Source organism: Vidua chalybeata (genome assembly GCF_026979565.1).
Source record: "Vidua chalybeata isolate OUT-0048 chromosome W unlocalized genomic scaffold, bVidCha1 merged haplotype SUPER_W_unloc_5, whole genome shotgun sequence".
Lineage (NCBI taxonomy): Eukaryota > Metazoa > Chordata > Aves > Passeriformes > Viduidae > Vidua > Vidua chalybeata.
Window position 1 is genome coordinate 242964 of NW_026530340.1, and position 25707 is coordinate 268670.

General features: G+C 54.0%; 2 protein-coding genes, 1 long non-coding RNA gene and 1 pseudogene across 4 annotated transcripts; 2 read left to right on the top strand and 2 right to left on the bottom strand.

The window, feature by feature from the left end:
* The window catches only part of LOC128782904 (zinc finger protein 271-like), a 510341-nt pseudogene that overhangs the window by 203596 nt on the left and 281038 nt on the right, over positions 1 to 25707 (top strand).
* Positions 5045 to 7369, bottom strand: LOC128782978 (zinc finger protein 239-like; the record flags this gene model as incomplete). Its single annotated transcript, XM_053933570.1, has 1 exon — positions 5045 to 7369. A coding segment is annotated over one exon (1122 nt), but the record flags the coding sequence as incomplete, so codon positions are not given.
* LOC128782993 (uncharacterized) lies at positions 11592 to 13496 on the bottom strand. Its single transcript, XR_008428942.1, has 2 exons — positions 13190 to 13496; positions 11592 to 13079 (listed from the first exon to the last, which is right to left on the bottom strand). It is a non-coding gene; the product is annotated as an uncharacterized LOC128782993 (long non-coding RNA).
* LOC128782963 (olfactory receptor 14A16-like) lies at positions 16955 to 20046 on the top strand. Of its 2 annotated transcripts, none has more exons than XM_053933550.1 (2): positions 16955 to 17173; positions 19091 to 20046. In XM_053933550.1, exon 2 carries the CDS (start codon positions 19114 to 19116, stop codon positions 20044 to 20046), a length of 933 nt encoding a protein of 310 aa, XP_053789525.1. In that variant the 5' UTR covers positions 16955 to 17173; positions 19091 to 19113. The 2 variants fall into 2 exon arrangements, with proteins under 2 accessions (XP_053789525.1, XP_053789524.1); XM_053933549.1 differs by lacking the exon at positions 16955 to 17173 and adding an exon at positions 17203 to 18416.

Here is a 25707-nt window from a genome sequence, read left to right on the forward strand (position 1 = left end):
CAGACTCCTCATGGAATCACAGGTACTTCAACATTTGGTTACTTTAGCATGGAGGCCTTTTCTGAACAAGTCATCTCCCCATACTTTTCAATGCGTTATAGGGAAAAAGAGAGTCTGATGGATCAATTCCATCCTTCTCCATAGCTTTCCCAGAGGATTTCAGCCCCAAGATCAAGGCATCTCCTCATCCCTCCCATCTGGGACTCAACTTCCTCTTCACTGACCTCGGTGTCTTCACGTTGCTCCTGTGTGTGCCTGCACTTTGTCCTTTTCTCTCACTGGAGGGAGGATGGAAGCACGGGAAGAGTCAATATCTGAGGCGGGGCCTGCAGATGGTTGCGTGAGCCCGGCCGGGCTGGGTCCTTGCGGCCAGAGCTGTTTTCCCATGGAGGTTTGTGCAGCGGCTGCGCTGGGGCTGTGTCAGGCTGGGCGGCGCTGGGGGCAGGGCCAGGATCTCAGCAGCCAGGCCAGAGCAGAGCAGCAGCACGGCCGGGGCCGATGGCTTCTCCTGGCCCTGCCCGCTGGTTGCGGGCCAAGCCCAAGGGCGGCAGAAGCTTGGCCCAGCCGGCCCGGCCCGGGGCTGCTCCTGGGGCCCGGCGGATCCTGGCTGGGCCCGGGCTGGCGGCGGGGCAGGGCTCGGCAGCGGCCAGATGTCAGCAAGCGCAGCCACGGCCCGGCCCGGCCTCGGCCCCGCGGCCTCCCCTCCCCTGCCCGGCAGCCGATGGGGCCTGGCGGGCTCCCTGGGAAGGGGCCCGGCCCCACGGCAGGAGCCGCCCGGCCCGCCCCGGCCCAGACGGGGGCTGGCCCGGCCTTGGCACCTCTGTGCTGGCCAGAAGGGAAAGAGACCCAGCCAGGCTTCTTCCTCTTTAACTTGTGTCTTCACAGATGTGTTTGCAGTTTCCTTAGTGGTTTAACAGATTGTCAATTCTCAAAGCTAATTACTGATTGGTTTTTTTGTCAGACACGGAGGAAACTGCTAGCAGCTTTTCTCAGGACATCACTTCCGTGATGCAAAACCACCACGACAGCACAGAGCACAGAGCTCCTTTGTCCATATGTAGTGGTCATGAGCCTTAGGCCTCAAAATCCCACCTTGGGAGATCTCTGGGTGCACTCCAAGGTGTTTTCAAATGAAAACATTCAGCTCATAGTCTAAGAAAATCACCAGAGGACAGGGCCAGCCTGACCTGTCTGTCCTGGCTACTTTTGTCTGGGAGCAAGTCATCGATTTACAGAATTTGGGAAGCCAAATTCTAATTTTGGCCATGGTCCCTTGGCAAGAAGGCTGGTTTTTTTTCCATAGCAAGGAAGGAACAGAGCCTCAGTGTTTCAGGGGTAGATGAGAGGTGACCACCAGAGGCCAAGGCCAGCCAGAGCTGGCAGGTTTTGTTCTGAGAGATACCCTTAAAAATAGGAAATTTTTTAGAGAGGGTACCAATTTTAGCTATGGGCATCTGAAAAGAGGGACAGTTCTTTTCCATAGCAAGGAAAGCACGGAGCCCCAGTGCTTCAGGAGCTGACGAGAGGCATCACTTCGCATTCCAGCATCCGCCAGACCTGTCAGGTGGCCCCTGGGAGGCCAAGCCAGCCAGGCCTGTTCCATGTTCCCTCGGTTCCATGGGGCCCCACAGTGTCCCAATGGTCCCTTGCTTCCAGGAGGCCCTGAGGTGTCACAATGCCCCCTTGGAGACACGAGGCCCTGAAGGGTCCTCATGGTCTCCATGGTTCCATCAGGCCCCACAGAGTCAGAATGGTCTCTGGGTCCATGAAGCCCCGCTGTGTCACCATGGCCCCTTGGTTCCATGGGCTCCAGTGGTGCCACAATGATCCCCTTGGTTCCATGAGGTCCCCACAGTGTCACAGGGATCTCCATGGGAAGGAAAGAACCGAGCCCTAGTGTGGCAGGGGCAACCACCAGAGACCAAGGCCAGCCAGACTTGATGGTACTGACAGATTTTGCCTGGGATGAACCCTTGGATATAGGGAATTCTGGACGCAGTTCCCCAATATTGGCCATGGGTGCCTGGGGGAGATGGCTGTTTTTTTCCCATAAGAAAGAAAAGCACATGATCCCAGTGTCTCAAAGGCAGATGAGAGGTGGTCCCCAGGACGCCCAGCCTGCCACATCTGTTCCATGTTCCCTTGGTTTCGTGGGACCCCACAGTGTCACCATGGTCTCCTTGGTTCCATGAGGCCCTGGAGTGTCACAATGTCCCCCTTGCTTCTGCAGTGTCACAATGGCCCCGTGCTTCCATGAGGCCTTGCAATGTCACAATGGCTTTGTGGTTCCACAAAGCCCTGATGTGTCACAATGGCCCCTCGGCTCCATGCGCCCTCGCTGTGTCACAACGGCTCCTCTGTGACACTGCGGGCTGCACAAGGTCACCATGGACCCTTGGTTCCTTGGGGCCCCCGAGTTCCACAATGGTCTCCTTGATTCCATGAGGCAGCAGAGTGTCACAATGGCCCCTTGGTTCCATGAGGTTCCACAGCGTCACCGTGGTGTCCTTGGGCCTGCATTGTCACAACTGACCCACGGATCCATGAGGTTCCCCAGTGTCACCGTGTCGCTGTCAGAGTCTGGATGAGATCGATGTCCCGAGACCCCTTGGGATGCTCGGAATGCCCGTGTGGGGCCAGGGCCGGGTCAGGCCTTGGTTTGTGGTGGGACAGAGCCCCGCCCCCAGCCCTGGCCTGGCACAGCTGTCAATCACACAGCAGGGGCAGTGCCAACCCAGCTCTGATTGGCTGAGCTGTCAATCAATCACACAGCAGGGGCGGTGCTAACCCAGCTCTGATTGGCTAAGCTGTCAATCAATCACACAGCAGGGGGTGGTGCTAACCCAGCTCTGATTGGCTGAGCTGTCAATCAATCACACACCAGCAGTGCCTACCCTGACTCTGATTGGGCAATCAACTGGCAGTCCCACCCCAGGGGCGGGCCCATGGAGGCCCAGGGGGTTAAAAGCCGGAGCTCGAGGCCAGCCCATGGTCTGGCTCCTGCCTTCTCCTGGGGTTCCTCTGTTGGGGACGTTGGAACCTGAGCAGTTGGTGCCTCTGTGTCTGTGTCTTTCTACAGATCTTCTGCCTTTCTGCTGTTCTCCATTTCTTCTTCCTCTTCTAATCCTACTTACCTGGAACATTTTTGGGTAACTTATCATTTTAAGGCTTAAAGGTTTTTAGTTTAAATGGGCTAAGTTAATGAAGTTAATGCTATGATAAGAGGTTTATGTTGAAGTGGATGTTGTGTTATAACCGTTGCTCGAGTTCCTTGATTGTCCATATTTTGCCAGTAAAATTTTGTGCCATTTTGACCTCTTAGCTCCGTTGGTTAGAGCATGGTGCTGGTATCACTGAGGCTGTGGGTTCAATCCCTGTGTGGGCCATTCACTTAAGAGCCGGTCTAGATGATGCTTGTGACTCCCTTCCTACCAAGAATATTCTTTCATCTGGCCATGGTGAGAATATCTGGTTGGTGTTTCTCCTGTGCACCAAACTCAAGTAAAGCAACTTTTTGGTTACCCCCAGCATTTCAGTGTTCTGGGGTGTTACAGCCCTGCAGGCTCACAATGGCCTCTTGTTTCCACAACTTCCCACAGTGTCACACCGGCCCCTTGGTTCCATGAGGATCTGGAGTGTCACACAGGTTTGTGACATTCGTCCGTGCTGCCCCTCACATCCCACTGCCCCACAAACAGCCCCGAGCCACCCATGAGGGACAGGCCCTGCTGTGCCAGGCTGGGCTCAGGGCTTGGCCTTTCTGCTTCCCCCAGCCAGCCCAGGCCTTGCTCAGCATTGCAGTTCCCTGCTCTGAGCCTTTGTCTCCCTGCAGTCCTGGCCTCAAGGATCTGCTCTCACCAGTGCCTGGGGAGCCTCTGGCAGTCCCTGCCCTCAGTGGGGCCCAGTGATGCTCCAAGGGACTTGGAGTGTTGCTTCTGACTCCTTGAGCAGCTTCTTTGACCTTCTCTGAGTGCCTGAGTGTCCTGGACTCAGCCCCGAATCCAAATCTTCAAGTCTCCAGGGCTTGTGCAGCTGATTGGAGTCAGTTTGGAGTTCTGTTAAGGAGGAAGATTTCAAAGTGAACCTCCTGACTTCTTTTCTTTAATCAAGTGAGTATTTTTTATTTTCCAGTTCAGAGAAGAGCTGATAGAAGCATTCCCCAGGTGATCTTGATGCTGAATGTCTCCTTAGGAGGTCTGGGCATGGGGAAGAATGAGCCCCTTGAGGGCTGACCCTGTTTGGACAAGCTGCTCCTCAGCCCCAGCCTCACCATGTCTGACATGGCCCACCTGGCACTGACATCCTTGTGCCCTGCAGCAGAACCTTGTCCCTGAGCTCTGCAGCTCCATGTCCCAGCCCACTGCACCGTGTCCCACCTGCTCTCCTCAGGGCTCTGCCTGCACACAGGCCCAGGAGAAGTTTTCCTCTTGATAAGGAAAGAATGGAAAAGCCTGAGCAGGTTTCCTGAACAACAAACCCCACTCAGGAAGCACCTGCTCAGTACAGGCTGCCTGGAATGGTGTCACCTTTCTACAAGGGACAGTGTGACCAGAAATGATCTCTGGAAGCAGAATTCTCTGAGTCTCCCAGCTGAATTCTCTGTCCCTGTCCTTTCGCTGGATCTCTGTTGCAGATGGAAGCTGCTGGTGCCATCCTCACCTTTAAGCTCTCTTTTGAATGCAAACAGATGTTCCCAGCTGTGTTAAGCAGGATTTGCTCCATGTTTCTATAAATCTTTTCTGTTCCCCATGGAACAAGGAGGCCATTTTGGCAGTGAGGGGGTGACGTGGAAGCAAGGAGTCAATTGTGACCCTGGGGTCCCATGGAAGCAAGGGGCCATGGTGACACAGCAGGGCCACGTGAATCCAGTGGTCCATTGTGACACTGTGGATCCAAGGAGACCATGGAGACACCCCCAGAACCTCATGGAACCTAGGAGTCCACGGTGACCCAGCGGAGCTGCATGGAGCCAATGGCCCATGGCGACACTGCCCATCCAAGGAGGCCATTTGGACACTGCGGGAGCTCATGGAGCCAGGTAGGCCATTGTGACACTGAGGAACTTCATGCCACCAAATATCCATGGTGACACAGCAGGGCACCATGGGAACCCAGGAACCGCTGCTGGCAGTGTGGAAACTCATGGAACCAGGGGCCCTTGTGGCACTGCAGAACCAACACAGCTGCTGCACCTTGTCCCCGGGCCCTGCACAGCTCCTTGGGAGGCACGGCAGGAGCAGCACCCTGGGAGCCTCAGGAATGCCCCTCTGGCATCCATGGCACATGCTCCCAGGGGCTGGAATTCCAGTTCCCAGCCAGGAAAAGATCTTCCTGCCCTTGAAGGCAAAGCTCTTATGGAAGAGACAAAAGCCAAGTGGAGCAAGATCCTACAGTGACATTTCACTGCCAGCCTTCATAACTTCACCCATGGTGGTTGTAGCTCCTGGATTGGGAATGAAATCAGGGCAGGGCCTTTGGTGGGAGCTGCCCTGGCTCAAGGGAGACACTGAGAGAGAAACAGAGCAGGCACAGAGAGGCAGGAGAGAAAAGAGGACACAAACACAATCAGCTGAGAAGGTGGCACTCGGGAAAACAAACCAGAACTGATGGAAAATGAATGGGACAGGAATCAATAATTCTGAAAGTTTTATTTACTGCTAAAATACATCCCACCCACCCAGTCCCACAGAACCCCAATCCCACTGCTCCAAATTTGGATCCCACTTCTCCCAGTCTTATTCTAACCCCATCTCACACTAGAGGCTAAGGAATTGAGTAATTTTGGCATGGGATTGAGGTTTTTTGAGGTTAGAACAAGCCATTTTTAGATGGGATTGAGACTATTTTGGGGTAAGATTGCATTGTTTTCAGTGGGACTGTTGTTTGTTGTTTGGAATGCAGATAGATGAAGAACACTGCCCAAAATCCCCCAAGGACCAACAAATCTTCCATACTATATCCCCAAACATAAATTCCCCCTCAATTAGCTGTGTAATGCTGAGACTTAAGACATCTCTGACAAATTTCTTTCTTTTTGGTCCTATTTCAGGTGTTTTTAAGGGATGAAGATAGATCAGATGAATATTAGGGCCATACCAAAAGGATAACCAGCCAGGTGTCTTCCCAACATGGATCACAGGGAATGTGGGTCACCGGGGCTCTGACCAACGTGGGTCCTCCCATGGGGGATGGAGTTGGAGCAGTGCACAAAGCTCTTCCTGCCGTTGGGGCACTTGCAGGGCTTCCCTTACCGGTGAGTCTGCTGGTGTCGGGTCAAGGCAGAGCTGCTGGAGAAGCTCTTCCCACACTGGGGACACTCGTAGGGCCTCTCCCCAGTGTGGATGCGCCGGTGCCTGATGAGGTGGGAGTTGCGCTTGAAGCCCTTCTCGCAGTCCGAGCAGAGGTAGGGCCTCTCCTCGGTGTGAATCCGCTGGTGCAGGAGGAGATGGGAGCTGGTGTGAAACCTCTTCAGACACTGGGGACACTCGTAGGGCCTTTCCCCAGTGTGGGTCCCCTGATGGTAGATCAGGCTTGAGCTCTGGCTGAAGCTCATCCCACATTCCCCACACTCATAGGGCCTCTCCCCGGTGTGGATGCGCTGGTGCTTGACGCGGGTGGAGCTGTGCTTGAAACCCTTCCTGCAGTCAGGGCAGAGGAAGGGCCTCTCATCTGTGTGAATCTGCTGGTGCAGGAGGAGAGTGGAGCTGGTGTGAAACCTCTTCAGACACTGGGGACACTCATAGGGCCTCTCCCCTGTGTGGACCATTTGGTGGATGATCAGTTTGGACCTCTGGCTGAAGCTCTTCCCACATTCCCCACATTTGTGTGGCCTTTCCCCAGTGTGGATGATCTGGTGGCGGATCAAGTAGGACCTTCGGCTGAAGCTCTTCCCACATTCCCCACACTCGTAGGGTCTCTCCCCAGTGTGGATGCGTTGGTGGACGACAAGTGCAGAGCTGCAGATGAAGCCCTTCCCACACTCCCCACACTCATAGGGCCATTCCCTGGTGTGGATCATCTGGTGGCAGATCAGGCTGTTGCTCCGCCTGAAGCTCTTCCCACACTCCAAGCACTTGTGGGGCTTCTCCCCATCATGGAGCTGCTCATGGACCACCAGCTCCGAGCTCTGGCTGGAGCTCTGCCCACCTTCCTGGCACAGGGTGGGTCTTTCCTCCTCAGAGCACCCTGGGCTGGGTTTGCAGCCCCTCCTCCTGTGGGATCTCTGGGGATTTTCCTCCCTGTTGGATTTCTGCGCTGTGGAGCTGCTCAAAATGGCGTCTTCCACAAGGTTCTGCCGTGGGGATTTTTTCCTTTTCAAGGAAGGACAACAAAATATTTTCTTTACACTGGCCACCCACAGCAGCCATTTTCCTCATAAGTTCTCCCACAAGTCCCTCAGAGGAAGCTGTGTCCAAGTTTCCAAGAATTCCTCCAGAAAGAACAAGTTCCTGAGAAGAGGGAACCATGCGGTTGTCAAAGGCACTTGGGGTCAGACAACTGTGCTGTGAAGTCACTGAGCCAAAATAATGTCACAATCTGGTTAATAAAATTGTTAGAGAGATGCCTCTGCCCCAATTAAGGTGCTAACGAGACCAAATCCAAAGTGGATTTTATTGAACAGGAAATGTGAGGTAGAGAGAGAGATGGAAAGAAAGAGCAAAGGGGGGAGAGCAAGGGAGTGAGAGGGACAGAGACCTCCCCTGGGGCAGGGCAAGTGTGACATTGTCCCCTGTGTGTGTGGCCTTCCCAGGGTGGGGGTTTTACACCTGAGCCAGTTTGGGTAAGGGGGGTGGTGTTCACCCCCCACCCTCAGCAGGGATTGCCTCACTGCTTCAGGTGACAATGTAAGATGGAACCAAAAGTGTGTTTTCAGTCACCATCTTCATGAATGTGATAAACAGGTGGGGCAGTGTTCTTTATCTCTGCCATGACTCAGCCCTGATAACGCCCTCCAGGGGCCATCTTCTGTTAATGGGCCATTGAGTGTCACTGCAGGACTGATAAAATTACATCATCCCATTGTGGGATGCTCCGCCCAGGGGGAGGAACCAAGCATTCCTGCCTGGATATAATATCACCTTTGCAACAGCAGGAGCACCTTGCCTACTGGATTCCCAGAGGACAAGAGCTCCATAAGCACCACTGGACCTTCAGAGGAAGACCAGACCCTTCTACAGGATCCCTGCTTTGACAGAATCACGTTCATCACTCCAACAGGACTGCAGCCACCATTTCATCAGACTGCTACCACCTCCCTGACCAACGGGGTGCCAGTTTATATCCTGACTCTGTCAGATTAAGCCAGTGTTTCTGGATCATTGCCTTGATCTTAATATTCTTACTAAGTCGTAATTCTGGCTTAAATTCTCCCCCTGATTTGCTCCAAACCAGTAGAAAACTCAATGAGCTCATCTCTTGTTTCCCTCCCAGAACAGAATTTCCGATTCCCAGACCTTCACCAAATGGAGGAGGAGGCTGCAAGGAAGAGGAAGATGTCCCAGGACACCCAGGCAGGTGAGGAGGAAGTCAGTGCCCCTTTCCCCCTCTCTCCTGCTCCATCTCCCAGCCCAGCACAGCCCCCAGCTGCAGGACAACCCCACTGCCGACCCCATCCTGCCGGGGATACACTGGGGGGATCTCCTTCCCCTTCCCTCTGGCACGGAGGCAAATCCCATCCTCTCCTTGTCCTTCCTCCCGCAGACAAGGAGCTGAGGATGGAGACCAGGGAGGACAAATCTCCACCGCAGAACCTCATGGAAGAGGTCGTTTTGAGCAGCACCATGGCACAGGAACACAACGTGGAGGAAAATCCTTGGAGGTCCCACAGGAGGAGGGGCTGCAAACTGAGCCCAGGGTGCTCTGAGGAGGAAAGACCCACCCGGTGCCAGGAAGGTGGACAGAGCTCCAGCCAGGGCTCGGAGCTGGTGGTCCATGATCAGATTCACCATGGGAAGAAGCCCTACAAGTGCTTGGAGTGTGGGAAGAGCTTCAGGCAGAGCTCTGACCTGATCCGTCACCAGATGATCCACACCGGGGAATGGCCCTACGAGTGTGGGGAGTGTGGAAAGGGTTTCAGCTGCAGCTCTGCCCTCATCATCCACCAACGCATCCACACTGGGGAGAGGCCCTACGAGTGTCCCGAGTGTCAGAAGAGGTTTCAGACCAGCTCCTGTCTCCTTCGTCACCAGCAGATCCACACCAAGGAGAGGCCCTTCCGCTGCCCCGACTGTAGGAAGGGCTTCAAGCACAACTACAACCTCGTCACCCACCGGCGCATCCACACTGGGGAGAGGCCCTACGAGTGTACCCAGTGTGGGAAGAGCTTCACCCAGAGCTCTAACTTGACCAGACACCAGAGGAGGCACCGGTAAGGGAAGCCCTGCAAATGCCCCAACTGCAGGAGGAGCTTCATGCACTGCTCCAGCTTCAACTCCCATAAGAGAGCCCACGTTGGTCAGAGCCCTGGTGACCCATGTTGCCTGTGATCCATGCTGGGAAGACAACTGTACATTCTCCTGGCCCTGCCAATGACCTGATGTGGGATTGAAGAATATGAGGGCCTGGCCATGGCCCTGTCATTACATTCACTCCCAACTCAGGTCATTGCCAGGGGCAGGAAAGGGACTCTCTCCCTGAGGATAAGGGTGTCCTTTCCCAGCAGGAGGAATTACGTGGCCGGAAGACCCAGTCAGTTATTTTGTATTTTTCCCTGTAAATAGTTTTCTTTATCCCTACTGCTATCAATATTGTTTCTGTTCCTGTTTGTTCCTTGACTCTTTGCTGTTCCCAATAAATTGTTCTTATCCCAGCACAGGATCACAGGCACTCACAGGGGTTCCTGTCATGGGCAGAGTGGAAGCTTTAGGCAAAGTTTATTAGAGAAGCTCCTGTCGGGTCAGGAGGTACAAAAAGGACCCCCTATAGCCCCTATAGATCCCCAGATACCTCCAGAGGCCTCCAGGCTTTCTAAACTCCTTTTGTGAGGGGAGCTGTGGAGCAGCAGGTTCCAATCTCTGTCCCTGACTTTTCAAGAGCTGATATGTAAACAATTATAAAGGTGTAATTAAACCTTTATAGAATTTGTCCCACAGGATTAAGAATGGCAAACCAGTGTTGGGGGTTGGGTTTTTTCCTTTCTGTTCGTTCCTTATAATCGGCTGCTGATTATCGGCTGAGCCCTTATTTTGGGAGGAGGACGATCAGAGCCACTGCTCTTGGGAAAGGGAGTTTCCACTGCTGCTGCTGGAGCCTGGCCCAGAGCTGCTTCTTCTGTCATGGGGTGAGCCTCTGCTCGTGAGAACAGCCCCTAAACTGGGACCTTATTAATACCTGCCCCACTAAAAGAGAGACCTATCCCCGTCTGCTCGGGTGCCCGGGATCCTGAGCTCTGCTCTCCCTGCCCTGCTGGGAGCCCCTCACCCCCTGCCTGCTGAGACATCCTGCCGGCCCAGCTTGCTGCTTTCCCAGAGTCCTGCTGGGGCCCTGGAGCCGGCTGCCCCCAGGGTTTGTGAAGCGGAGCCTTCTTCCAGCCCTTCCCGCCTTGGGACAAAGCCGCCATGGCCGCGTGCTCCCCGAGCCCGCGCCGGAGCGCCCCCTGCAGCCGTGCGGGGATCACCGCACCTGCCCTGCCCCCCGGGAGCCACCAGCGCCCCTGCCGGCCGTGCCCGGAGCTGCACCGCAGGGAAAGTGCCGCGGCCGAAAGGCTGCACTGGGCTCCTGTTCTGTTTGCTGCCAGCGCCGGAGGTGCTGCTGTTTGTTTGCTTTATTGTACACACTAGTGAAGAACTGTTATTGCTATTCCCACATCTTTGCCTGAGAGCCCCTTGATTTCACAATTCTAATAATTTGGAGGGAGGGGTTTACATTCTCCATTCCACAGGAGGCTTTTTTCTGCCTTCCCTAGCAGACACCTGTCTTGTAAACCAAGACCAATTTTGGTGCCCAATGTGCAGTCGGAGGGCACCATGAGAAAAAGGGTGAAATGAGAATAACAATTCTTGAGTAAGATTTTTTTTTTTTTTTTTTTTTTTTTTTTGTACTGAATATAGAAACCTTGTTAGGTGTCACCATGTGGTCTAGCTTACCCTGCTTTGGGTGGCACATGGTTGTGGGTTGTGGCTACATTTTTCCCATCCTAGAACTATGGCTACTGTGGCTGCTATCCAATTTGTTTGATGCGTTAATGTGGTGAGGAATTTACAGATTTTTAATTTCCTCTGGACAGTGGGCACATGGATTCAAGGCTCCCACACACTAACTGTATGTGTTTGGAATTACTTTAGTAATGGTACCCACTGTGAGGAAATGACAGCAGGAGAAATTTTCTCCCAACCCCTCAGCCAGCTCGTTGGGTCTACAGTTGGTGTTGCTGATATGCCTGTTAAGCCTATTCTATTTAGCATTCAGAGGTAAGGGAAGATTGACTTGGATAACTATCGTAGCAGGGCGTCCCTGGAGTGTTCATAATTAGCATTGACTCCATGATTCCAGAAGGCTGATCAATCACTTTATTCTATTGTACTATACTCTACTACTAAGAAACACTCATCGCTCTTGCAGACAATCTGATACAGACAGACCAGATTGGTTGATTGAAATCCAAACACCGTCACCATTGGCCAATTAAGAAATCACCCTTTGGTAAACAAATCTCCATAACACATTCCACATGTGCACAACAACAGGTGCAGCAAGTGAAGATAAGAATTGTTTCTCATTCTTTTCTCTGAGCTTTCTCACAGCTTCCCAGAAAAATCCTGGGAGAGCTCTCTCTCTCTCTGTTCAGAGGATATGTGATTACCACAGGTCAGTTGTGACAATGCGGGTCCAAGGACACCATGGTGACACTACGGAACCTCATGGAGCCAAGGGGCCATTGCGACACCGTGCTGCCTCATGGAATCAAGGAGACATTGTGAAACTCGGGGGCCCCAAGGAGCCAAGGGTTCGTGGTGACCTTGTGGAGCCCGCAGTGTCACAGAGAAGCTGTTGTGTCACAGCGAGGGTGCATGGAGCCGAGGGGCCATTGTGACACATCAGGGCTCTGTGGAACCACAAAGCCATTGTGACATTGCAGGGCCCCATGGAAGCACGGGGCCATTGTGACACTGCAGAAGCAAGGGGGACATTGTGACACTCCAGGGCCTCATGGAACCAAGGAGACCATTGTGACACTGTGGGGTCCCACGAAACCAAGGGAACATGGAACAGGTCTGGCTGGCTGGGGCTCCTGGGGACCACCTGACAGGTCCAGCTGAACTTGGCATGTCGAGGGCTGCTTCTCACCTGCCCCTGAAGCACTGGGGCTCTGGGCTTCCCTTCCTATGGGAGAGAACTGTCCTTCTCCAGGGGTCTATGGCCAAAAGTGGGATTCCTTCTCCAAGTTTCCTTGTATACAAGGATTGTTCCCAGATGAAATCTGCCTGGAGAGACAGATCTGGCTGCCTTGGCCACCCAGGGGCCACCTCTCATATGCCTTTAAACGCTGGGACCATGTGCTTTTATATCTTGTGGGAAAAACCATCCATCTCCGCCAGGCACCCATGGCCAAAATTGGGCATCTGCCTCCAGAATTCCCTATATCCAAGGATAGCTCCCAGACAAAAGCTGCCAGGACTGACAAGTCTGGCTGGCCTTGGGTCCTGAGGGCTGGCACTCATGTGTCTCTGAAACACTGGGGCTCTCTGCTTTCCTTCCTAATGAAAAGAACTCATCTTCCTGTCCAGGTGCCCATGGCCAAAACTGGGATTCCACCTCCGAAACTCCGTACATCCAAGGATTGCTCCCAAGTGAAAGCAGCCAGGACAGACAGGTCTGGCTGCCCTTGGCCTCTTGAGAGCTGCCTCTCACCTGCTATCCAAACACTGGGGCTCGGTGCTTTCCTTCCAATGGAAGAGAACCTTCTTTCTTCTCAAGGGGTCCGTGGTAAAAACTGAGATTCCTCCTCCCACATTCAATGTATCCAAGGATTCCTTCATGACAAAAGCTGCCAGGACAAACCAGTCGGGTTGGCTTGGCCTCCCAGGAGCCACCTCTCTCCTCTTCTGCTCCTGAAACACTTGGGCTCAGAGTTTTCCTTCCTATGGAAAAGAACCCACCTTCCTATCTAGAAAGAAATGGCCAAAACTGGGGTTCCACCTCTAAAATTCCCTATATCCAAGGGTTGCTCCCAGCCAAAATCTGCCAGTACCGTCAAGTCTGGCTGGCCTTGGCATCTGGTGGCTGCCCCTGCCACACTGGGGCTCGGTTCTTTCCTTCCCATGGAGATCCCTGTGACACTGTGGGGACCTCATGGAACCAAGGGGATCATTGTGGCACCACTGGAGCCCATGGAACCAAGGGGCCATGGTGACACAGCGGGGCTTCATGGACCCAGAGACCATCATGACTCTGTGGGGCCTGATGGAACCATGGAGACCATGAGGACCCTTCAGGGCCTCGTGTCACCAAGGGGGCATTGTGACACCTCAGGGCCTCCTGGGAGCAAGAGACCATTGGGACACTGTGGGGCCCCATGGAACCGAGGGAACATGGAACAGGTCTGGCTGGCTTGGCCTCCCAGGGGCCACCTGACAGGTCTGGCTGATGTTGGAATGCCAAGGGCTGCCTCTCATCAGCTCCTGGAGCACTTGGGCTCCGTGCTTTCCTTGCTGTGGGAAAGAACTGTCCCCCTTTTCAGATGCCCACTCAGAAAAGCCTGCCAGCTCTGGCTGGCCTTGTCCTCTGGTGGTTGCCTCTAATCTGCCCCTGAAACAGAGGGGCTCTGTTCCTTCCTTCCTATGGAAAAAAAAATAGCCTACTTACTAAGGACCATGGCCAAAATTAGAATGTGCCCTCCCAAATTCCGTATATCCAAGGATTGCTCCCAGACAAAAGTAGCCAGGAAAGACAGGTCAGGCTGGCCCTGTCCTCTGGTGATTTTCTTAGACTATGAGCTGAATGTTTTCATATGAAAACACCTTGGAGAGGGCCCAGAGATCTCCCAAGCTGGGATTTTGAGGCCTCAGGCACATGACCACTCCATATGGACAAAGGAGCTCTGTGCTCTGTGCTGTTGTGGTGGTTTTGCATCACAGAAGTGATGTCCTGAGAGAAGCTGCTAGCAGTTTCCTCCGTGTCTGACAAAAAACCAATCAGTAATTAGATTTGAGAATTGACAATCTGTTAAACCACTAAGGAAGCTGTACACATTTCTGTGAAGACCCAAGTTAAAGAGGAAGAAGCCTGGCTGGGTCTCTTTCCCTTCTGGCCAGCAAAGAGGTGCCAAGGCCGGCCCAGCCCCCGTCTGGGCCGGGGCGGGCCGGGCGGCTCCTGCCGTGGGGCCGGGCCCCTTCCCAGGGAGCCCGCCAGGCCCCATCGGCTGCCGGGCAGGGGAGGGGAGGCCGCGGGGCCGAGGCCGGGCCGGGCCGTGGCTGCGCTTGCTGACATCTGGCCGCTGCCGAGCCCTGCCCCGCCGCCAGCCCGGGCCCAGCCAGGATCCGCCAGGCCCCAGGAGCAGCCCCGGGCCGGGCCGGCTCGGCCAAGCTTCTGCCGCCCTTGGGCTTGGCCCGCAACCAGCGGGCAGGGCCAGGAGAAGCCATCGGCCCCGGCCGTGCTGCTGCTCTGCTCTGGCCTGGCTGCTGAGATCCTGGCCCTGCCCCCAGCGCCGCCCAGCCTGACACAGCCCCAGCGCAGCCGCTGCACAAACCTCCATGGGAAAACAGCTCCGGCCGCAAGGACCCAGCCCGGCCGGGCTCACGCAACCATCTGCAGGCCCCGCCTGAGATATTGACTCTTCCCGTGCTTCCATCCTCCCTCCAGTGAGAGAAAAGGACAAAGTGCAGGCACACAGAGGAGCAACGTGAAGACACCGAGGTCAGTGAAGAGGAAGTTGAGTCCCAGATGGGAGGGATGAGGAGATGCCTTGACCTTGGGGCTGAAATCCTCTGGTAAAGCTATGGAGAAGGATGGAATTGATACATCAGACTCTCTTTTTCCCTATAACGCATTGAAAAAAATGGTGAGATGACTTGTTCAGCAAAGGCCTGCATGCTAAAGTAAGCAAATGTTGCAGTAGCTGTGATCCCATGAGAAGTTTGAAGAGAGAAAGAGAGCAGAGTGATGAGACCCTGTGCCCTCAGTGAGAGAAGAAGAAGACCTCTGTTCCCAGAGATGAAGATGATTTCAGAAATAGATGAAGAGAACCTTTGCTCTTAAACAGCTCATCTTTAACCCAATACCCCATAAGTTGACATGGCCCATAAACACAGCTGTGGGAAAAGCTGTAAAAATTGGGAGGGAACTCATGATTGCAGATTTTTCCAGGCAGCTGCTATTTGTGGAAATGAAAAGACATGAGATAACTGTTTTCTTGTGGAGAAGTCGCCATAACATTAACAAGAGGAACTTCTCTCCCTAAGTGTTGTGAAGAAAGACTATTCTAGAGGTTGTAAACTGGCTGAAAATATTAGATTTTGTCTCTTTACATTGTCAGGTTGTATGGAGAGAGGAAGTGTTCTGAAACTTTTATTCTGATTCTTATTACACTTTCTTTTAGTTACTATTAATAAACTTTTCTTTATGCACTTTTAGCCTACTTTGCCTTTCTCTTAATCCTATCTCACAGCAGGAAATGAGTAAGTATATTCTAGTGAGTGCACTGGTAATTAGCCAGCACTGAACCCACCACACTAATTGATGCATTGGCTGAGAAACCTCAAACTGGCGAACCAAAATCACTACAGAAAACTTCCAGATGAACTGCCCCAGGCCAGAGGGAAATCAAGGCAGAGCCATGGTTTGTCAGGACTTGCTTGATCCTAATGAGCTCCATGGCGCATTTGGAGCTGAGCCCTGGAACCTCAGGGCCTGAGAGGAGATTGCACAAACCTTTCCAGGACTCAAAGGCAGAAGAAAAGCCCAAAGTGTCTCAAAGCATTAATGGGTGCCACTGAGGTCCATCCCCAACAAAGGCTCCTCATGGACTCCTTGGAGGAGAGAACTGCAGGCCAGGATGGCACAAAAACCCCTCAGAGACTCAAAATGGCACAAAAACCTCTCAGTGTGGAAAGGAAAATCAAAAGTACCTTAAAAAAGTTGACTATCTCAAAGTATTAATGAGCCCCACTGAGTGTCAGTACAAAGCTCTACAGGGACTCATTAAAGCAGATAATTGGGGCCATGATTGCACAAACCTCTCACAGAGTCTGTATCCAAAGGGAAACACCAAGTACCTTAAAAGAACTGAAGTACCTTGAAGCATTAATGAGCCCCACTGAGTGTTGTTCCTGACAAAGCCTCTCCAGGGACTAATTACAGCAGATAATTGGAGGCCATGATTGCAGAAAGCTCTCAGAGACTGCAAGGCAAAAGCCAAAGCCAAAGTCCTTTGCAAAACCTGCAGTGCCTGGGAGCATTGTGGAGCCCCCAGGGCCATTCCTGAGCAAGGCTCCCCAGGGACTCCTTCCAGCAGATCCTTGAGGCCACTGGGATGTGGGCTAGGGGGGGATGCTGAGGGCAGGACAAGGGGCTGACAGTGCCCAGCCTGGCTGGGGCTGTGCCAGGAGGCCCCAGGGCCTCAGGACAAGGTGTCTCCTGACAGCCCTTGGTGGCACAGACCCTGCCGTGCCCCAGGCCACCAAGACTTGCCTTCTCTTTGTCCCCACCTGTCATCAGTGCCTCCAGTTCTCTGCTCTGCCTGGGGCCTGGGGACACTTTCTCAGTCGTGTCCCTCACTGGGACCCATTAAAAGTCAAAGAAACTTTGGAGTTGGATTCTGACTTGGAGTTCTGGAGAGGTTTCTGCAGCTCCCTCTCAGGGCCTGATGTTCAGGGCCTGAGCACAAAGCCCCAGAGGCTCATTCAAGTCCTTGTGCTGTGTCTGTGCTGCTGAGCTGGGCCGGGCTCCTGGCACAGAGGGTGATGCTGGTAAGCAAGCAGAGCTTCAAAAGCACATTTCTCTGGATGAGCAGCTCTTCTCCCAGCCCAGCAGGGCTGGGGCACTGCCTGCAGCCAGCGTGGGCACAGCCCAGAGGCACAGAGAGCTTCAATCAGTCAGGGCTGGGAAGGTGCTGAGAAGTGCCTGGGGCAGAATCACTGCCAGCCCTTGGCACAGGAACCTCTGGCTGCAGGACAATGCAGCTGCAGCTCCTGCAGTGATCTCCTCCAGCTGGAACATGCCAATGCCCACAGCCCCTGTGAGTCCATTCTCTGATGGTGTCTTGTGCAGAGCAGCCAGGGGTGCCCAGGGCTGTCCTGCAGAGCAGGGTCCTGCAGCCCAGGGCGCTGTGCTGGGCCAGGGACTCTGCTGCCTGCCAGGGACAGCTCTCAGCCGGCCCGGGGAGCTGCTGCCAGCGCTGGCCAGAAGCTGTGGGGGGAAGGAGCCACCCTGAGCAGGGCAGGTGCTGCTGCTGAGAGCTGCTGGCTGGGGCAGGGCTGCTCCCAGCTCCAGACCAGCCTGGGCACAGCTCCGGAGGACACTTCCCAAAGAAGGTAAGCCTGGGATTGCTGTACAGATCAGGAGCTTTCCTGAGAGTGTTTTCAATTTCCTGTTTGGAATAGGATGAGACAAAAAGATTTTTGCTTTTTATACAATTTTCATGTATTCATAGCTCTGTAGACTACTATTATATTGTTATAAAATTATAATCCTTACTTAACTCTATTAAACTCTTAATTAGCTCTATTAAACTATGATTATATACTTATTTAACTCTAATCCTTAATTAACTCTAGTACATTTCCTAACCTTTCTCTTAGATTGTATAACAATAAGCAGGTTGTCTATATCCATTTTTAAAATACTATATAGTCTTATTATCAGGAAGAGGACCAACAAGAAGAACATTTTGGTTTTTGACCAGAATGTGAGCAGTCATAACTAAATGTGGGGCAAAGAAGCTCTTGGACCTACACCAATGGGTTGAGTTAGGGGTGTGTAACTGGGACAACTGATTCTCCTATTCAGTGTTCCTGTTAAATATCCTAATTAATCAACCCTTATAAATTGTTGAAATCAGGAGCCGATTGTGCCTCATCCCCACTGGGACACCTTGAAGCTTCCAATAAAGGTTTGCTTTTTACTTTACTGTTCGAACTCTGTTGCAAGGGCTTTTGTTTTTTTTTTTTTTTTCTCTTTTGATCATAGACAACAGGGGGATGAGAGAAGCAGAAGAGGAATTGTAATCCCAGAATGACAGAACATTCTGAGTTGAAAGGAACACACAGGATCATCAAAGAAATGTTTGAACATTTACAGAGACTCCAGAACTGTGACTTTGGGTGGTCAGTCTCTCTGCTGGCAGCCTCCCAAAGGGCCTTCAGCCACTGCTCAGCCCTGGACAGCAGCAGCATCACCTTGGCAGGGCCCAGCAGGGCTCTCCTGAGCTGCCCTTGCCCAGCTGCACACAGACCCTGCCCCAGCCAGGGCCCTGCACACAGGCAGGTTTCTGTAGGGCCGGGCCGAGGGCACACGGGGTGGGATGGGCTCTGTGAGTGCTGGCAAGGACAAGGCACCTCTCAGGAGGGAATGTCCAGGCCCAGGGAGATGCTCGGGGAAGGAGAGGGGGCTGAACAGAGCAGTGCTGGGGGAACAAGCCCATCCAGCCCCTCACCTGCCCTCAGCCACAGGGAATCCTTTGCCTCTCCCATCTCTCAGTGCCAAACTCTGAGTGCAGCAGGAATGCTGGGGATTTCTGACCTCAGAGAGCCAGGAATGATGTGTGGGCAGGAAAACAATTCCTTAAACAAATTCTTAAACAATTCCATCCATCCCTGTTTTATAGGACTGTGAGTAAAGATGGTAACAAGCCTTTCTGCATTAGGAGTAATTCACCTGACAAATCCTGAATATCCAGCCGTGTCCCTCTGCCACATGGCCACAAACCAAGGGCAGCAGGGCAGGGATAGCTCCTTGAGAGCCCCCAGGCACAGCCCTGGCTGCTCCTGGCACACTCAGCCAGCACAGCTGGAGCTCAGGCAGGGACCTGGGTGAAGGTTTTCCCAGAGCAGGAACAAGGGTGGGTGAGTCCCAGCAGGACAGGCTACAGGGAATGGCCCAGGTTTGGCTCCAAGCAGCCTCTCCTGACTTGTCACTGTCCTTTCTCCATGAACAGGTGCCCATGTGCAGCCACAGCAAATGTCCAACAGCAGCTCCATCAGCCACTTCCTCCTGCTGGCACTGGCAGAGACGCGGCAGCTGCAGCTCCTGCACTTCTGCCTCTTGCTGGGCATCTCCCTGGCTGCCCTCCTGGGCAACGGCCTCATCATCAGCGCCGGAGCCTGCGGCCACCACCTGCACACGCCCATGTTCTTCTTCCTGCTCAACCTGGCCCTCAGCGACCTGGGCTCCATCTGCACCACTGTCCCCAAAGCCATGCACAATTCCCTCTGGGACACCAGCACCATCTCCTACACTGGATGTGCTGCTCAGCTCTTTTTATTTCTATTCTTCATCTCATCAGAGTTTTATCTCCTGACCATCATGTGCTACGACCGCTACGTGTCCATCTGCAAACCCCTGCACTACGAGACCCTCCTGGGCAGCAGAGCTTGTGCCCACATGGCAGCAGCTGCCTGGGCCAGTGCCTTTCTCAATGCTCTCATGCTCACAGCCAATACATTTTCCCTGCCCCTGTGCCATGGCAATACCCTGGGCCAGTTCTTCTGTGACCTGCCCCAGATTCTCAGGCTTTCCTGCCCCAAATCCCACCTCAGGGAACTTGGGCTCATTGTGCTCTCCATCTGTTTAGCACTTGGCTGTTTTGTGTTCATTGTTTTCTCCTATGTGCAGATCTTCAGGGCTGTGCTGAGGATCCCCTCTGAGCAGGGACGGCACAAAGCCTTTTCCACCTGCCTCCCTCACCTGGCCGTCGTCTCTCTGTTCTTAAGCACTGGCGTATTTGCTCACCTGAAGCCCCCGTCCATGTCCTCCCCATCCCTGGATCTGGCCCTGTCAGTTCTCTACTCAGTGGTGCCTCCAGCCCTGAACCCCCTCATCTACAGCCTGAGGAACCAGGAGCTCAAGACTGCAGTGTGGAGACTGATCACTTGGCAATTTCACAAACATTAAACTGTTGGCCAATTTCTGCAAAACACTTAGGATAAAAGTAATCTTTGATACTTCTTGTAGGTTTCATTTTGGAGGTTCTTTTTCTTTGTTTTGTTTTTAAAATATTGTCCACAAAGAAGTATCATTGTTTGTTCCATTTCTCATTTTCCCTCCACCTTCCCTGTGGCCACAGACTGTGTCAATGAGGGGCTGCTCTCTCGGTGGCAATAAGGGAACTGAAGGATTTCCCAGCAAAGTTTTCTGCAGACCTGCCTTTTTGTTGCCTCCTCTGGAGCTGCAGCAGCAATGTCTGTGTGCAGAGCTGGGGGCAGATCAGTGCTGGCACAGCAGCTGTGCCCAGCAGCAGCAGCAGCACTTGGTGTTGCCAGTGCTGCTCCCGTGGCCCTGCCCCGCTGCCCTGCTGGCCCTGGTGTTGCTGCAGGGCCTGAGTGCTCTCGGGGCCGGGCACAGTCCTGGGGGTGGCAGTGCCGGGGCTGCAGCAGGGACAGGCCATGGGCACTGCTGGGGCAGCGCTGACGCCTCAGGCCAGGGCCTGGGGGCTCCAGGCTCCTTGCCCAGGCTCTCTCAAGAACACGGCCAGGCCAATGCTCAGCACAGAAAACCCCCGTCAGCAGCCCCAGGCTGGCCGTGGGCAGGCTGGGGGCAAACAGCACGGCTGGTGCTCTGCAAGGGCCCTTGGGGAACGGGAAGGAGCAGCAGAGCAGGGGCTGATCCATCCCCAGTGCGCTGCACAGCCAGGGCAGCGTCCCAGAGCGTCCTCATGGAGCTGCCAACAACATCCCCCCTCTGCAGCCCTGGCCTCTCCCCCAGCTCACACAGGTGCCGCATCCTTGCAGGCACAGACACGGCAGCGCTGGCTCAGGAGCCCCTGTTTGCATTGCACACAGCAGGCGGGAGCACCCCCGTGCTGGTGCTGTGGGGACATGAACCTGAGGCAGCACAAATGCCATCAGCCCCTGGGGCCAGGAAGGGCTGGGGGACGCCAGGGAAAGCACTCAGCTTTGTCCTGGCCTCTGCACTCAGCCAGAAAGTTTGTTCCCATCAGCTGGGACGTTCCTGTCCCACTGCAGACGCTGTTGCTCAGAGCCAGGGCTGCCTGGCAGCCACCCCCAAACTGCCCTGAGCATTTCCTTGGCTTCACCTTTGCTTTCTTTACTCTTTCCTGGTTCAGATTTCTTCCTCTTGCCCAGCCCTGTTCCCTGCCCTGCACACAGCCCATCCCTGTTTGCCCTTTCCTCTCTGGCCCCACTCCCCATTCCAGTTCCTGACTTGGCACCATGGGAACGTCCCTTGGGGAGCAGGATCATCCCACAAGTGCTGCAGGAATTGTCTGCAGGCTCCTGCAGTGCCTCGTGCTGCTCCCTTGCCAGAGGCAGCCCAGGCCAGGGGGGCACATCTGGGCTGCTGTGTCTGCCTGTGGGGCTCCCTGTTCTGGGCAAGGAGGAGGAGGAGCTGCAGAGGCTCTGCAGGACTGACAGGATGGGCTTTGGGGCTGTGAGGAGAAGCTGAGGGACCTGGGCTGCTGCAGCTTCTGAAGAGGAGGCCCAGGGCTCCTGCTGCAACTGCTCCAAGGGTGGTTTCAGACAATCACAGAATCAGCAACGTTGGAAAAGTCCTTGGAGATCATCAAGTCCAACCTGTGCCCTGACACCTCCTTGTCTCCCCTGAGCCTCCTCTTCTCCAGGATAAACAACCCCAGCTCCCTCAGCTGCTCCTCACAGGACTTGTGCTCCAGACCCCTCACCAGCCTTGTTGCCCTCCTCTGGACACGCTCCAGCCCCTCCATGTGCTTCCTAAATTGGGGGGCCCAGAACTGGACACAGCACTCAAGGTGCTGGCAAGCAGTGCCCAGCACAGGGGAAGAATCACTGCCCTGCTCCTGCTGGCCACACCATTCCTGATCCAGGCCAGGAGCCATTGGCTTTCTTGGCCACCTGGGCACACGGCTGGCTCATGTCCAGCTTGCTGTCCATCAGTCCCTGCAGGTCCCTTTCTGCCTGGCTGCTCTCCAGCCCCTCTGTCCCCAGCCTGGAGCGCTGCAGGGGTTGTTGTGGCAAAAGTGCAGGACCTGGCACTTGGACTTGTTCAACCTCACCTTGTTGGATTTGGGCCCTGGATCCAGCCTGTCCAGGGCCCTGTGCAGAGCCCTCCTACCCTTCAGCAGATCAACACTCACATCCAGCTTGGTGTCATCTGCAAAGATTTCCTTGGTTCCACGGGGCCCCTCAGTGTCACAATGTCCCTTTGGTTACACCAGGCCCTGCACTGTCACACTGGTCTCCTTCCTTCGATGGGGCCCCAAAATGTGACAATGGACTCCTTGGTTCCATGGGGCTTCACAGTGTCACAATGTTCTCGTTGTTGCCGCAGTTTCACAGTGGTCCCTTGGTTCCATGGGGCCCCAGGGTGTCACAAAGGCCCCATGGTCACATGAGGTCCCACACTGTCACAATGCTCTCTGTGGTTCCACAAGTCCCCTCAGTGTCACAATGGATTCCTTGTTTCCACGAGGCCACACTGTGTCACAACGGCCTTCCAGATTCCTTGAGGCCCCAGAGTGTCACAGTGGCCCCTTGGTTACACAAGGTCCTGCAGTGTCACAATGTCACCTTGGTTCCCTGAGGCCCCGCAGTGTCAGAACAGCCCCTTGGTTCCACTGGGCCCTGGACTCTCCCAATGCTCTCCTTGGTTTCGCAGTGTCCAAATGGTGAAACCCCTGGGTTCCACCAGGCCCCGCAGTGTCACAATGGCCTCTGTGGTTCCACGAGGACCCAGGGTCACGGGGGACTCCCTGGTTCCATTTGGCCCCAGAGCACCACAATGGAGCCCTGGTTCTATGGGGCTGCACAATGTCACTCTGGTCCTCTCAGTGCCACGAGGTCCTGCAGTGTCACAATGGCCCCAGAGTGTCCCAATCATCACAGAATGACAGAATCAAACAGGCTGGAAAAGACCTTGGAGATCATCAAGTCCAACCAATGCCCTAATACCGCCTTGTCACGCAGACATGCCACTAAGTGCCACTGCAGAAGGACAGTGACTCTGCCACCTCCCCCCTGGCCTGCCCATTCCAATGCCCACTCACCCTTTCTGTGAAGAACTTCTTCCTCTTGTCCAGCCTCAACCTCCCCTGGTGCAGCTCAAGGCTGTGTCTTCTTGTCCTGCCCTCCAGCAGATCCACACTCACACCCTGCTTGGTGTCATCTGCAAATTTGGTGATGGTGGGCTCGATCCCCTCAGCCAGATCATCAGTGAAGATGTGAAACAGGACTGGGCCCAGCACAGATCCCTGGGGGACAGCAGCAGGGACTGGACACCAGCTGGATGCAGCACCATCCCCACCACTCTCTGGGCCCAGCCTCCAGCCAGCTCTTCCATCTCCCAGCCAGGAGGGAACCTGCCCAAGCCGTGGGCTGCAGCTTTTCCAGGGAATGCTGTCAGAGACAGTGTCAAAAGCTTTGCTGAAGTCCAGATGGACACATCCACAGCCTTTCCCACATCCACAGGTGGGACATCTGGTTATAAAAGGAGATCAGGTTGCTCAGGCAGGACCTGCCCCTCTCAAATCCACGCTGGCTGGCTCTGATCCCTCGGCCATCCTGTGGCTGCCCTGTGATGGCTCTCAAGGTGATCTGTTCCAGAACCTTGCCGGGCACCGAGGTCAGGCTGACAGGCCTGGAGTTCCCCAGATCCTCCTTCCAGCCCTTCTTGGGGATGGGCTCACACTGGCACCTCCAGTGCTCTGGCACCTCCCTGCTGAGCCAGGACTGATGGGAAATGATGGAGAGCAGCTTGGGGAGCTCATCCACCAGCTCCCTCATCCCCCTAGGATGGATCCCATCCCATCCCATACACCTGTGAGCATCTGAGTGGCTCAGCAGGTCCCCAGCTGCTTCCTCCTGGATTACAGGGGCTGTTCTGCTCCCTGTGCCCTTCTGCCAGCTCAGGAGAACTCTTGTCCTGATGAAAACCTGTCCTAATATTGATAATTGGGGCAAATGAAAGTGTTAAGTAGCTCAGCCTCTTCCATATCTTTATTTACTCTATTCCCCACTGGATCCAATGAAGAGTAGAGATTCACCTTATCTCTCCTTTTGCTATTAATTTTTTTATAAATACTTTTCTATTATTTCTCAAAGAGGTGGCCAGGATATGCTCTAACCTGAGCTTTCACCACTCTTCTTTCTGCATGACCTAACATCCCTAAATACTTTGTGAGTTCCCCTCTCCAAACCCTCTTTTGTCCTGAGTTCCCACAAAATTTCCATGCCCAGCCAGGACACTCCTTTTCCATGCTGGCTCAACTTCAGCACAGAGAGACAGGCTGCTCCTTCCCCCTTTAGATTACTTTCTTGAAGTGTGTCTATCCTTCCTGGACCCCTTTATTTTTAAGGGATGTTTCCTTTAAAAAATCAGTACCTGATTCCCTACTCTCCAAATCTGCATCCTCAATAGACCCAGGTCTGCCCTCCGTAATTCCAGTGGTGAGGTTTTGTTGCTGCCCCTCCTTCTTTCACAGAATACTGAAAACTTGATTATTTCATGGTCACTGTGCCCCAGGCAGCCTCCGACCCCCACATCTGCCACCAGCCCTACTCTGTTTGTGAGCAGCAGGAGACAGAGCTTTCCTTGAGAGTGGGAGTTACCAAAAATTTGGAAAAATAAAAACTCCTTAGCCCCAGTGCAGCATTAAGAAGCAGCATTCTTTATTCAGCCGGATGCACGGGGGATAGCTCTTCTCAAAGCCGAGCATGCTGAGTGCAGGAAAGTTTCTGTTCATATTCTGTATTTTGCACACATATTCATTGATTGCCCGGGACTAAACACACAGATGATAATCATTTCCCCAAAATCATTAACATATTTCCCCTCCTCTTTACCCATGCTCTCTTCTGTCCTGGGGGTCTCTCTGGTGGTCCCTGGTGGTCGTGGACCCCAATGTTCCCGTGGGCCTGGCTGAGCTGGCAGGACACTGAGGCTGGTGAACTTCCAGCTCCCCCTCTCACACAATGGGCATTGTGTGGTTTCCATAGGCCTGGGGTTTTGGAGAACAAGCTCCAGGTGTCAGCTCACGAGGTGGAGACAATTTATCATCTGGTAAAATGAGGTCACGGAGTGGGATATGACATCACAGAGTGGGTTATGTGATGTCATTGAGCAGCTACGGCATCATCAACTGCCTCTGTGACATCACCGATATTTCTGTGACATCACACAGCAGATTATGACATCACAGAGGGGGTTATGTGAGGTCATTGAGAAGCTATTACATCATAGACTGTCTCTGTGACATCACAGAGCTGGCTGTGACATCTCAGAGGGGATGTGTGACATCCCAGGAGGGCTCTGTGAGGTCACTGGGTTGGTCACTCCGCCCCAGCTCCCCCTCACAGTTTCTCCTAACAAGTCCAATGCTGTTCATGCCCAGCGGGGTCCCTGTCCCCCGCTATCCCCCCGGCCCACCTGGAGCCACAGCCTCCACCAAAGGATGTTCCACAGGATCCACCCCAGAGCCTGACACAGGGAAAAGGGGCCAGGGCTGTGTGACCAGGACATCAAGGCCGTGGATTATCCAGGTCCCTGTGGCCTGGGTTGGGTTCCTCAGGGCAGGAAAGATGTCTGGCAGCTGGAGCAGGCTTAGGGAAGGGCCTCCAAGGTGGG

What these genes read in the sequence shown, in the direction of transcription:
- LOC128782963 (XM_053933550.1), top strand. Translation starts at nt 19,114, where the DNA reads ATGTCCAACAGCAGCTCCATCAGCCACTTCCTCCTGCTGGCACTGGCA.